The 10908-nt window shown below is 47.3% G+C and overlaps 2 protein-coding genes across 6 annotated transcripts in view; one reads left to right on the top strand and one right to left on the bottom strand.

Moving 5' to 3' along the window:
* The first annotated feature begins 260 nt into the window (after positions 1 to 260).
* Positions 261 to 7227, top strand: S100B (S100 calcium binding protein B). 2 transcript variants are annotated; one of them, XM_080938424.1, is made up of 4 exons: positions 317 to 401; positions 2046 to 2294; positions 3281 to 3426; positions 6069 to 7227. In XM_080938424.1, exons 2-4 carry the CDS (start codon positions 2291 to 2293, stop codon positions 6207 to 6209), a joined length of 291 nt encoding a protein of 96 aa, XP_080794550.1. In that variant the 5' UTR covers positions 317 to 401; positions 2046 to 2290; the 3' UTR covers positions 6210 to 7227. The 2 variants fall into 2 exon arrangements, with proteins under 2 accessions (XP_080794551.1, XP_080794550.1); XM_080938425.1 differs by lacking the exon at positions 2046 to 2294 and having other exon boundaries at positions 261 to 401.
* Positions 7228 to 8656: 1429 nt separating this feature from the next.
* Positions 8657 to 10908, bottom strand: part of DIP2A (disco interacting protein 2 homolog A) — an 80263-nt gene continuing 78011 nt past the window's right edge. For all 4 annotated transcript variants that reach the window (XM_080937587.1, XM_080937586.1, XM_080937584.1 and 1 more), the window contains one exon: positions 8657 to 10675. In XM_080937587.1, the coding sequence (XP_080793713.1) occupies positions 10423 to 10675 (253 nt within the window). In that variant the 3' untranslated portion in view covers positions 8657 to 10422. The remainder of the gene's footprint in view (positions 10676 to 10908) is intronic.

The raw sequence follows: 10908 nt of genomic DNA, 5'->3' as shown, positions 1-10908 counted from the left end.
CTGCTGTTTAAGTCAATTCACCCGCGTCTCTCTCTCTCTCCTCTTCCCATCCCCAACCTTGCCTTTGGAACTGCATCAATATTCATATAATAAATTTAAAAGGCAAAGAGAAGCTGACTCCACACTTCCTGCTCAACAGGCCCACATTCTTTCTTGATCGCATCCAATTGCGGCTGCCCAGTGGATGCCCGGGGCACCGCTCAATGGGGCCCTGTATGGAGGCTTGGTTGTCCGGCCCCTCCCTTACCCTTGGCCCTCATTGGCAGCCTCGGCCTGCAGCCGACTGCGCCCAGCCCACACCCAGTTCTCTTTGGAGGAAGAATAAGAAGCCACACAGTCTGCGCTCCCGTTACTCAGACACTGACGCCAGAGAGAACTCCAGAAGCAAAGGTGATCAGGAGGTGAGAATGAGTCACTGGCAGGACCCAAGGGGGGGAAGAAACGGTGTCTTTCTTTCCTTACAGGGTGAGGGGTGGAGAGCATAGAATGGGAATGAACTTTAGAGAATGTTTTAAAGACCTTTGGGGGCCTTTGGGGGCATTTCAAATGCCGATGTGGCTGCCTTTACTGCGTCCTTACACCTGTTGTTGACAATGACTCTGCAGGGCCCATGCCACAACCTGTGTTATCTCTGGCTCCGTTTCCAGTAAGCCAGGGAAACTTTAGGTCACTTTTAGAGACTCAGAATGACCCGATGTTTTTAGAGATGCTGTATAGCGCTTCTTCTCTGAGTCCTAAGGGAAGGATTTTTCTTCCCTGGTATAGGGTTACCCCAAATCCCCAACCACAGCTCTCTTTTCCTCATGGCAGCTTTACCGTGGGTCCCTAGTGCACCCCTGTGAGATTTTCTAGTTTTCCTATTTGAAAAGCCAAGAGCTACATCTCCAGACACTGCTCAAAAAAAAATTTACGAAGTAGTTGAATCTTTTCAAATCATTATGAACTGGGATAGAGAAATGAGGGTTTGGAGGTGGCTTCTGACTTCCCTGTTGTCCCTCCTGGGGAGGGGCAGTCTCTGTGAGAACCCCTCACCTTACAGGCCTTACCATTCCAAGAAGCTCAAGCCCTGCATTTTCTTTATAAAGACTAATCCATTTGTCTTAGAAGACGACAAATTTCTTAAACAAATTTTTTTAGCTGAAAATAGGGGAAATTTTGAATTTTTTATGTATATTAGAAATTATATATTTTCATATGTCATATATTTTTCTGAGAAAAAATAGAATGTTACGAAGTTTTCTAGCGTATGGGATATGGCGTTACACCATTTGATTTTAAGTCTTAGTCCTTATCCACAAAAAGATCATTTAACCTTTCCCTACCCCAGCCGTTAGGATTTTGGGCAGTATCCGTATGATGCAGAGTTTCTGAAGACTTTTTTTTTTTTTTTAATCAATAACTGTGTTGGGTGTGAGCCAACCCTTGGGAGAGTAGAGGCAAGACAGGGACAGTGAGACCTCATCTCATCTGAAAAGAAAGCAGGCAGGTGATTCTGTGCCTGCCCCTCCCTCCCTCCCCACAACTCTTTCCTTGGCACTAAACGTATTTTATTTCATAAAAACAAGCAAGCAAACAAACAAACACAGTAACGGGGGCTGGAGACATGGCTCAGACCAGCATCCACATGGTAGCTCACAACTGCCTGTAACTCCAGTTCCAGAGAATCTGACATCCTCCTCCGGCCTCTGTAGGCACCAGGCATGAACACACTACAGAGACATACCTGCAGGCAAAACACACAGGCACATAAGATGTTTCTTTTTAGCTAGAAGACCAATAATAGCTGAAAACTCAAGAAACTAAGACAGCATTATTACATTTTGTCCATCTGCATTGTTCTATGTTACATGAGGTACTTCAGGTGTCTTTGGAAAATATGAGCAAACCAAAGAACCAGAGAGCCAAGGAAGGCCAAAAACCTTCCTTTCTTTTGGGAGCTCAGTAATAAAAATATAGAAAGTTGCTAAAATTGTATTCTAAGATGTAATATGTCCAACAAGGAAATGCCTTTTGAATGGTTTTGTTTGTTTGTTTAATTATGACAGTGCAGCTCTGACTTAAGGGCCAGAACTCAAGGCGAGAAGCTGCCGAATGTCCCTGCCTACGTGGCTGGTTTCTGAAATGAGCCCAAAGCCACCTTTGTGAGCGAGTCCCTCGGATAGTTGAGCAGCCATCCCCGAATCCCCAGGCTGTGACCGCTGCACCAGGTGCTCACTGCGAAGGCTGTTTGCTTCTCACGGGCACGAAAGCCTCTTCACAAAGAAGCTGTTGTACTCTTGAGGCCAGGCTAATGAGTAAGCACAGAATGCTGGGCTGCGCCTCCGTCTCCCTGTGTCAGGATGCCAGTAGAATCATATGACCTTGGAGAACATGTTTCTGCAAGGTCACATCACCGTAACTTTCCAAAACGTTGGTACCTTTATTTTCTCAGATGAATTTTACAGTGTTTTTTTTTTTTTTTTTGGGGGGGGGGTGGTTGTCTTCCCATTTAAAAAATTCATATTTTTATTTAAACATCTTTAGTATATTAATTCAAATGAAAATAAGCCCTTTGTTGGGATTTTTATTACTGCAATGAAATACCAGAGCCAAAAAGCAAGCTTGGGAGGAAAGGGTTATTTGGCTTCCACATCACACTGAGCATCATCACAAGGATTCAGGACTGGAACTCAAGCAGGGCAGGATCCTAAGGGCAGGAGCTGATGCAGGGCCCACGGAGGGATGCTGTTTACTGGCTTGCTCAGCCTGCTTTCTTATAGAACCCAGAACCACTAGCCCAGGGATGGCTCCACCCACCATGGGCTCATCCCTCCCTCACTGATCACTAGTTAAGAAATGCCTACAGCTGGATCTTATGGAGGCATTTTCTTAATTGAGGTTCCCTATTCTGAGATAGGACATTACCTGTGTCAAGCTGATATATGAGGATGTTGTTTATCCCACGTGTGTGTGTGTGAGAGAGACTAGTCATACGCATACATATACATACTTGTTACTAGTCATCTTACTGTCTTTCTTAAATCCACCAGCTGATGGTATGTCCTGGAGACCTCTGGGATTACTCGTTCCCTAGTGCTTTGTGTCGGCATCTTCGATAATTTCTCATTGGTCAAACCCAGCCAGAAGCCAATGGTCTTGGAAACTTAGCCCTGTAGCCCATGGGGACATAGAAGGAAGGGGGTGTGGATCTCTGCCCCTCGCCTGAGCTGGGGCCTGAAAAGTTTATTAAGCTCTCCAAAGAACAGGGTGGAAAACGTGAAGAGGTGTCCTTCTTCTGCAGCCTCCAGGATGTCTGAGCTGGAGAAGGCCATGGTTGTCCTCATCGACATCTTCCATCAGTACTCAGGAAGAGAGGGTGACAAGCACAAGCTGAAGAAATCCGAACTGAAGGAACTTATTAACAACGAGCTCTCTCACTTCCTGGAGGTAAGCCTTACCAAACCACCACCGCGCTGCACTAGAAATGCTCATGTCCGTTCTGTCTCTGGATACCCTGGTTGCTTCTACGTGAGTTTGAACAGCCAAGCTCTTGAAGTATGAGCTCAGATGCGCTGTTTCTGTTCCTTGGATCTCCGACTTCACAGGGGAAAATGGCAGAGCATAACAGTAAACCACTCACAGGTGACACTCAGGAACTGTCAGCTGGTCATGGCTCACGTCTGTAGCCCTGGTACTTCAAAGGTGAAGACAGGAGGCCAGCCTGGGCCATACAGGGATAACATCTCTCAGAACAGAACAAGGCCAATGAGAAGGCTTAGCAGGTAAACACACCTGGCCCCAACCCTGGTGATCTGTGTTTGATCCCTGGGATCTACATGGAACACACATGGTGTAACCATGGTGTGAGAGTATGTAGGCATGTACACACACACACACACACACACACACACACACACACACACACACAGTTTCTTTCTAAGCATAAAAAGTTTGGGGGTGGGAAAAGAAATCTTTTTACTGATCACTCAATAATTCAATATTTGAGATACAGGGGCTCACAAAGCACCCAACCTAGCATACCCACCAGTGACTACTTGGCTGAGGGGAGGAGGAGGCTCCCCAGAGTATACGGCATTGACTGAGTGTAAGTTTAGTTTGGAGTCCACTTAGGAAGCTGCTGGGTTCCTGGCAAGTTGTTTTTCTCTGGGCACTTAATATTCTAGTCGTGAAAGCATTCACTTTCTTACCCACTATGTCCTCTGCCCTTGAATAGCTTACTAGCGTTTCTACTGCCCACAAACCAAGTGCTCCCGTCTTTCTGCCACTCAGTACTCCCTCGGTCCCCTAAACCAAGGCTCTTGGCACACCTTGGACGATATGGAAACGCTGTGGTACACAATGCTTCCTGCCACAAAGATCCCTTGGGCCGCTGAAGTAGCCAACCACACAGGCAGAGGAAAAGTAGTCAGTGTTTGATCCAATGCCAAGCCTCGGTATAACCCTGGGGCACAGCCGTGTCACATGGTAACAGGAAACCACGCTCCAAGTTAACTGGGTATGTTGATACTCACCGACTGGATGTCGGCTGAGGTTTTCCTTTCTCCCATTCAGGCAAATTACTTCATTGTTGTGTAGGGAGGCAGCGGGCCTTGTGGGCTTGCTGGAGAAATTTTCAAATGGGCTTTAGGAAGATTAATTTCTCAGGCCTTCAGATACCTGGTAACAGGGACTCCAAATGCATAGCCAGCTTTAGTCCCACACTCTGCCCTTCTGACTTAACAGAAGTCTTAATGTCTCCATCTTTGAAGAGTATGCAGGGACAAGGTGAGCGCGTCAAGAGCCTCGTGTTTAGTGAAAGCACAGTTGTTAACAGCTTAAGATACTTGCTACTCCCCTGATTTTACAACAGGAAAAAGAAATCAGCCAGCACACTTATCTCACCTTTGGCTGGCTGGGTTTAACAAAAGCATTGGAGAAAAATCAACTTGAAGGAGTGAAGGTTTATTGATTTGGTTGGTTTTGTTTTCCAAGACAGGGTTTCTCTGCACAGCCCTGGCTGTCCTGAAACTCACTCTCTAGACCAGTCTGGCCTGGGAAGTCAGAGATCGGCCTGCCTCTGCCTCCTGAGTGCTGGGATTAGAGGCGTGTGCCATCATGGCCAAGCAGGAAAGATTTATTTTGGCTCATGGTTTCCCTGCACAGTTCTCAGGCTTTGCTGTTTGGGGGCCTTTGATGAGGCAGACCACCCCAGCGAGGAGCAAAGGGACAAAGGGGCGTTGGCCCAGTGATGCAGCTCCCTCCCACTCTGCCTCCCTCCCAAAGGTTCTATCATCCCCCCATGGTGCCACAGTTTGGCACCAGGCCTCCTACTCATAAGCCTCTGGAGGCCTTGGAGGTTCGAAATCAAAGCACCTGCCCTGTAACTGGGAGAACTATACTGTTTCCATCAATCTCCCCCCCAAAATGTTTAAAAGCCCCCCGGTGAGCAAATCACCATCTCTTATGCAGGAATCTTTTGTATTTAGGGAAGCAGTTGGTGTCCCCACAGAGCTGTCCTACCGGGAGGTGTTAGCTGGAGAGGCTAAGCTTAGAGCCTGCATTCTTCCCACGTTTCAGTCTGCCCCACCTCCCCAACCCCCGCCCCCGCCCCCCCCCACTGGTGGAGCATCAGTCAGGAGCCTTACCATTCACTTGCTTTGTCCATCTGCTAGGAGCAGCCTTACCGTTCGCCTGGCTTTGGCATCAGAACTGTCAGGAAAAACAAAGCCTACAGCACCTAGGAAGCTACTCGTGAAGAGAAAACTCTGACACACTCCCAAGTGTTATTTTAGTGCATGTCAGGATCCACACGGCTCCCAAACACACTCAGGAGCGGCTGAGTTCAAGTCTCTCAAGTCACAGGCCCAGGCTGAGACGGGCTTCCTCAGGCAGTCTGTTACAGACAGCTCCCCACCTCCCTGTGGCTGATTGTCCCTGCTCACAGAAGGCTGCTAGGATGCTGCATTTCCTGTATCAGGATTGTTTCTGACGCAAACCGCAAACCGATCAGCCTGGTACTTTTAATAGCACTCTGACGCTTCTGCCCAGAAGGAGGTTTAAATCCCCTTCTCTCTCTGTTGCCCTCTCAGGAGATCAAAGAGCAGGAAGTCGTGGACAAAGTGATGGAGACTCTGGATGAAGACGGGGATGGAGAGTGTGACTTCCAGGAGTTTATGGCCTTCGTCTCCATGGTGACCACAGCCTGCCATGAGTTCTTTGAACATGAGTGAGACAAAAAAGTAGCTGAGCCGCTCCTGTAGTAGACATGAGGGTCACAACTCGAGGCACAGCAAAGGCTCCTGGGCTCGAAGGAGCTGAGCTCTCTAGGCACATGTAACTAAGTAGGAAGCCTGATTTGCTTTGGGAATGAAACTCTGACCCCCTTCCCAATGGCTGCTTTAAGTTAGCACGTCCTTATGCCTGCTACACTAGGTATTCCTGTGAGCTGTGTCCCGGGAACTGTTGGCAAGAATCACACAGGGACGGAATCGGAGCTCTGTGGGTGAAGCACGCGTTGCTGACCACCACGCTCCTGTAGAAGGCCACCTGTAAGAACCAAGGCAGACTACCAGAGGCACTTCCGTCGGACAGCTTTCTTAGGTGTCTGCTTCCCAGACCCACAGCTGGGTCCATTGCCACCTGAAGGGGCGGCTCAACCTTACATCTGCTTACCATCTGCGCAAAGGACGCCCCAGAAAGTAGACAGAATGATCACCTATGCCCTCCCCCAGCCCGAAAGGAGCACACTTAGGTCTCTTCTTCCACAGTGAGCGGTGATTCATTACTAAGTAAATGTTTAGTGCCAACAGTTCTAACCTGGCGAGATAATTAGATCTCACAAACTAAGTATTAACATTCTAACTTGGGACCGAGAATCAAATTCTGCTCAGTAGACTTCTTTTAAGATGATTTTAGGACGACACCATTGTTCCCAGAGGACAGGACAGAGGAGGGGAACGGCCAGAGGGTTGTTAGTTGCATCTTCCTTGCTCCCTCTGCAGTCTGTGAGGTTTGCAGGGTGAGCAGCTGGGGAGTGAAGGGCCTGAGATGTGTCCTGGAGCTGCTGGGAGTCATGTCTGCCTGCTTAGTGCTTTGTGAGGTTGCGAACAGAGGATTGTGGGAAGCTGGACTTGATGCTTTCTAACCTGCGTATTCAAACACTGAAGGTTCAAATACCCCCAAGTTACAGATTAATAATAATAATAATAAAAATCGCACTGCAAAATATTAAAAAGCCATTCTGGAAAAGTTTCTGATTACTCTTACCCATCTCTTTTTTTTTTAGTGCTGTTATTTGTTTTCTTAAGAGACTTAGAAGTTCATTAAGACCACTGAACAATGCCCTTGTGTAAAATAAAAAACATTGTAAAAATTCTCCATCACCACTGAAGAAGAAATAAAAATAATTACCAGACTGGGACAAGATTAAAAGTCCCTAAAGAAGGACTGTAGACCTTACCCCACCCACAGGCAGAGTCCAAGGGTGGGCGAAAAGCAGCTAGAACAGTCGGGGGCTCTTCAGTGCTCTAAGGGCCTGTGTATCACCTGAGGCAGTGTTCTAAGGCTGTACAGAATCAGATTCCCCCTGAGCAGAGGGTATCTACATGTCCTACCACTGTGACAGAATTCCCAACTTAACTAAAGAAGAGTAAATATTTGCTTAAATCGTGCAAAAGACGGGAGACTGGTACACCTTCCAAAGCATGCCCCAGCAACCTACTCCTTCCAGTTAGCAGTCCAGGAGGCCGAGGGGCCTAACACACGATGCTATGGGAAATACTGCGTGTGTGCAGGACAGCACTGGAGACCGGAAGCAGAGAATTGGCAATGCACGGGACTTGGGGCACATGGAAGGCACTTTGGGGAACCTAAGCTACCAAGACAGAAGACCTGGGGCTATCTACAGGGGCTCTTCATGTTCTCTTGTCCCAAGCCTCATGTCACTGTTTTCACACACAGTCAGGACATCTGCCTTTCTAAGCCTCCTGAACCCCTCTAGGAAGGCAGGTATGGTGACTGAAAGGAGGTTCTTGCCCGTGAGACTAGAGTTCGACATGAATTTATTTCATGGCAATGCAAGCTCCCATACTATATGCCACCCACCCGGAAGTGATACTTCATTTGCTGGGAGTGGGCAGGGCACTAGGTCCTGCCCTCTGGTGAGCCATGCTCCACATCACAGAGGCTCCTGAGCACTCTCAGCCTGGCCCTCTCAGCTCTAGCCTTTCCCCACAAGGAACCCAAGAAAAGAACAGGAGAGAGCTGAGCCCATTCCCCAGGACGGTGCCAGTGTTAAATGGGTACTAATCAGTGCTGGGGCTGATATTTCCCATGGGGCCCTTCTTGAGGTAATGAGTATCCAAGCACCACACCCATCACAAACTCCGACCTACCCATGCTACAGGCAGGGCTGAGGCCAGGCAGACAACACTGTGGATGTATGTATGGGGAGGTGACTCACTGTACAGTGGGGACGTAGTGTTGGCACAGCAGCCTAGGAAGTACTGCATGCTGCCCTGCACAGCATACAGTGTCGTCATGTAAAGAACATGTATGTAACAGATTCAAAAGTCTGTAATTTATTAGGTACAAAAGCAGATTATAAAATAAGTATATGGTCCTAATTTTGTTTTTTAAAAAAATTTAAAGACTAAAAATCCCTGAGATTCTTGGCAACCCTAAGGCTGTTATTTCTTGTAAGTAGGACTGCAGAAGATTTAAAATTTTCTTTCCAACACTTTAATGTGTTTTCTAGATTTCATATGATACGCATAATTGTGTTTATATTTCTGAAAGAAATAATGCATATGAAAATACATCCTATTTTGGGAAACTTTTAAAACCCTTTCACACATTTCAAAATGCAGAACTACAAAGTCAATAGCTTTTATTAACATGATATAAAAAATTAGTGTGATATACAGAATTCCCAGAGAGTAACCTTAAAACATTTTAATATGATTCTTAAATTCTTAACTTACCAGATACGTTCTTACTGCCACTGAGTTTTCAATACAAAAAGTGTACAGGCGCTGTCTGCTATAAAACTACAACACTGAGGTGGTGGATAGGTAGTTTGGGTCCCTTCTCGGCCATCTACCGTGACCCCTACCAGCCTGCCGCTAGACTCTGATGCCAAGTAATAAGTTACATGGGTTCTGTACATAGTTCTAACAGGATCATTACAATTCCAGTACGTTTTAACATACTACACCACAGTTTGACACCATGAGCAGAAGGGCCACACCACGAAGTGCTTCCCGGCGTGAGATGTGAAAGTAGAACCAGCTAGCTGGACTCGCTAAAGCACAAGTCAGGCTAACTCTAGAAAAATCTAGCTGTCTCTGTGATGTAGATACGGTTCATAAACGTCTCCCTCCTTCCAAGTCCCTAAACCCCAACAATTTGATAACATTAATCTTTGATTAGTCATATAAAAATAATCTTAGATTCATGCTTGACTTCAAACTCTTATAAGTATCTAAAAGATTTTACATTCTCTTTTCTGACTGAAGTACAATATTAGATCACTCGGATTTCAAGTTCGGATGAAAAACTAAAAACGGTTTGGCCAAGTTTTAGAGGCACGGAACTCAGATGCAGAGCCAAGCGGCTGCAGTTATGTTCCCCTAGGTGGACGGGCTCCCATGGTGACGCAGCTGTGTACGAGGCCCGGCTAGCACATGGGTGGGAAGACCTTAGGTTGCCACTCATGCATCCAGATCTGTTCATAAAAACAATTCGGTAATGCTTCATGAGAGGATGAATACCGTGATGTCATCAGAACTTGCAGCTTAAACATCACTACTTTACGGGCTAGGACAGTGGTTTTAAATTAAATGCTGGTTTATCTTTCAGAAACAGGATCTAACTAGACAGTCCAAAATGGCACTTGCTGAGCTTTAGTGGCGACACACAAACAAGCAGGCACACCCGCTTCAGTGATCAGAGTGGACAAAGGAGGCTATGTGGCTGCGTGGAGTCCGGGCTGTGAGCACGGAGAATGGGGCTGCTCTTCCATCAGCCTTCCGAGGCAGGCTTGGCGCAAAACTTCTCTCCATCATAGACTTTACATATATGTTTGTTATTACACATGGGAATAAATAATCAGGAAATTATATATTTAGAAATCAGGAATAATTTTTTAGCCTAAAAAAGTGCAAGCTTGCAGTATAGCAGAGAACAGCAGCAGCGTAACCAGGCCTTCCCTTCCCTTCCCAGTCACCTATGTTTTGGTAGCTATACTTGGCAGATCCAAAACAGTGCTTTAGTTGGTTGCGGATTATTCTAACATGACATTCAGGATACTGTTGAGAGGATCTGAAAAGCACACACAGCCGTGAGCGGATGGAGCCTGAGACCCCTTCCCCAGGGCAGAGACCCTGCAGCTAGCTTTGCCTCCCATCTCTGCTGGTTCCTACAGCCAGCTCCGTCCGGCTGGGCTCACATATTGTAGGCCACGTAGATGGGGTCCAGCTGGTCAGCCAGGAAGCCGTCTCGCAGGTGCATGCGCTGCTTCTCGCCCCGAGAGTTGATGGGGATCACTCCAGGATCCACGATGACCACCACGCCCACCACAAGGTAGTGCTCCTCCAGCACCACATTGGTCACCAGGGCCACCAGGTCCAGGGCATCCTGCTCCAGACCATCCAGTTCCACCACCACCACCAGCAGGTTGGTCCAGGTGAACACGGCACTGGAGGAGAGTAAACAGCCATGGAGATCATCAGCACATGGAGCAAGCAGATGCTGGGCAGGCATCCCAAAGGCAGCAAAGGCACCTGCTTGCATTATCAGCACAGTAACTTTAAGGGCCAGCTAACTGTACCTTACAGGGGTATCTGCTCTAACACTCTTGATTAGGATAACCAGCACTTGCTATTGAAAGCTGCGCTTATCCCAGGGCAGGTTCCCGGCAGGGTGAAGCGG

The sequence above is a fragment of the Micromys minutus genome, assembly GCF_963924665.1.
Source record: "Micromys minutus genome assembly, chromosome: 25".
In the NCBI taxonomy this organism is placed as follows: domain Eukaryota; kingdom Metazoa; phylum Chordata; class Mammalia; order Rodentia; family Muridae; genus Micromys; species Micromys minutus.
The sequence above is the reverse complement of the archived record's forward strand: the minus strand, read 5'-3'. Positions and strand labels throughout refer to the sequence as shown.

Bases quoted from the DNA above. Each gene is read 5' to 3' on its own strand.
- S100B (XM_080938424.1), top strand. The intron at 3,427-6,068 runs GTAAGCCTTACC...TTGCCCTCTCAG, and splicing joins AGCTCTCTCACTTCCTGGAG to GAGATCAAAGAGCAGGAAGT.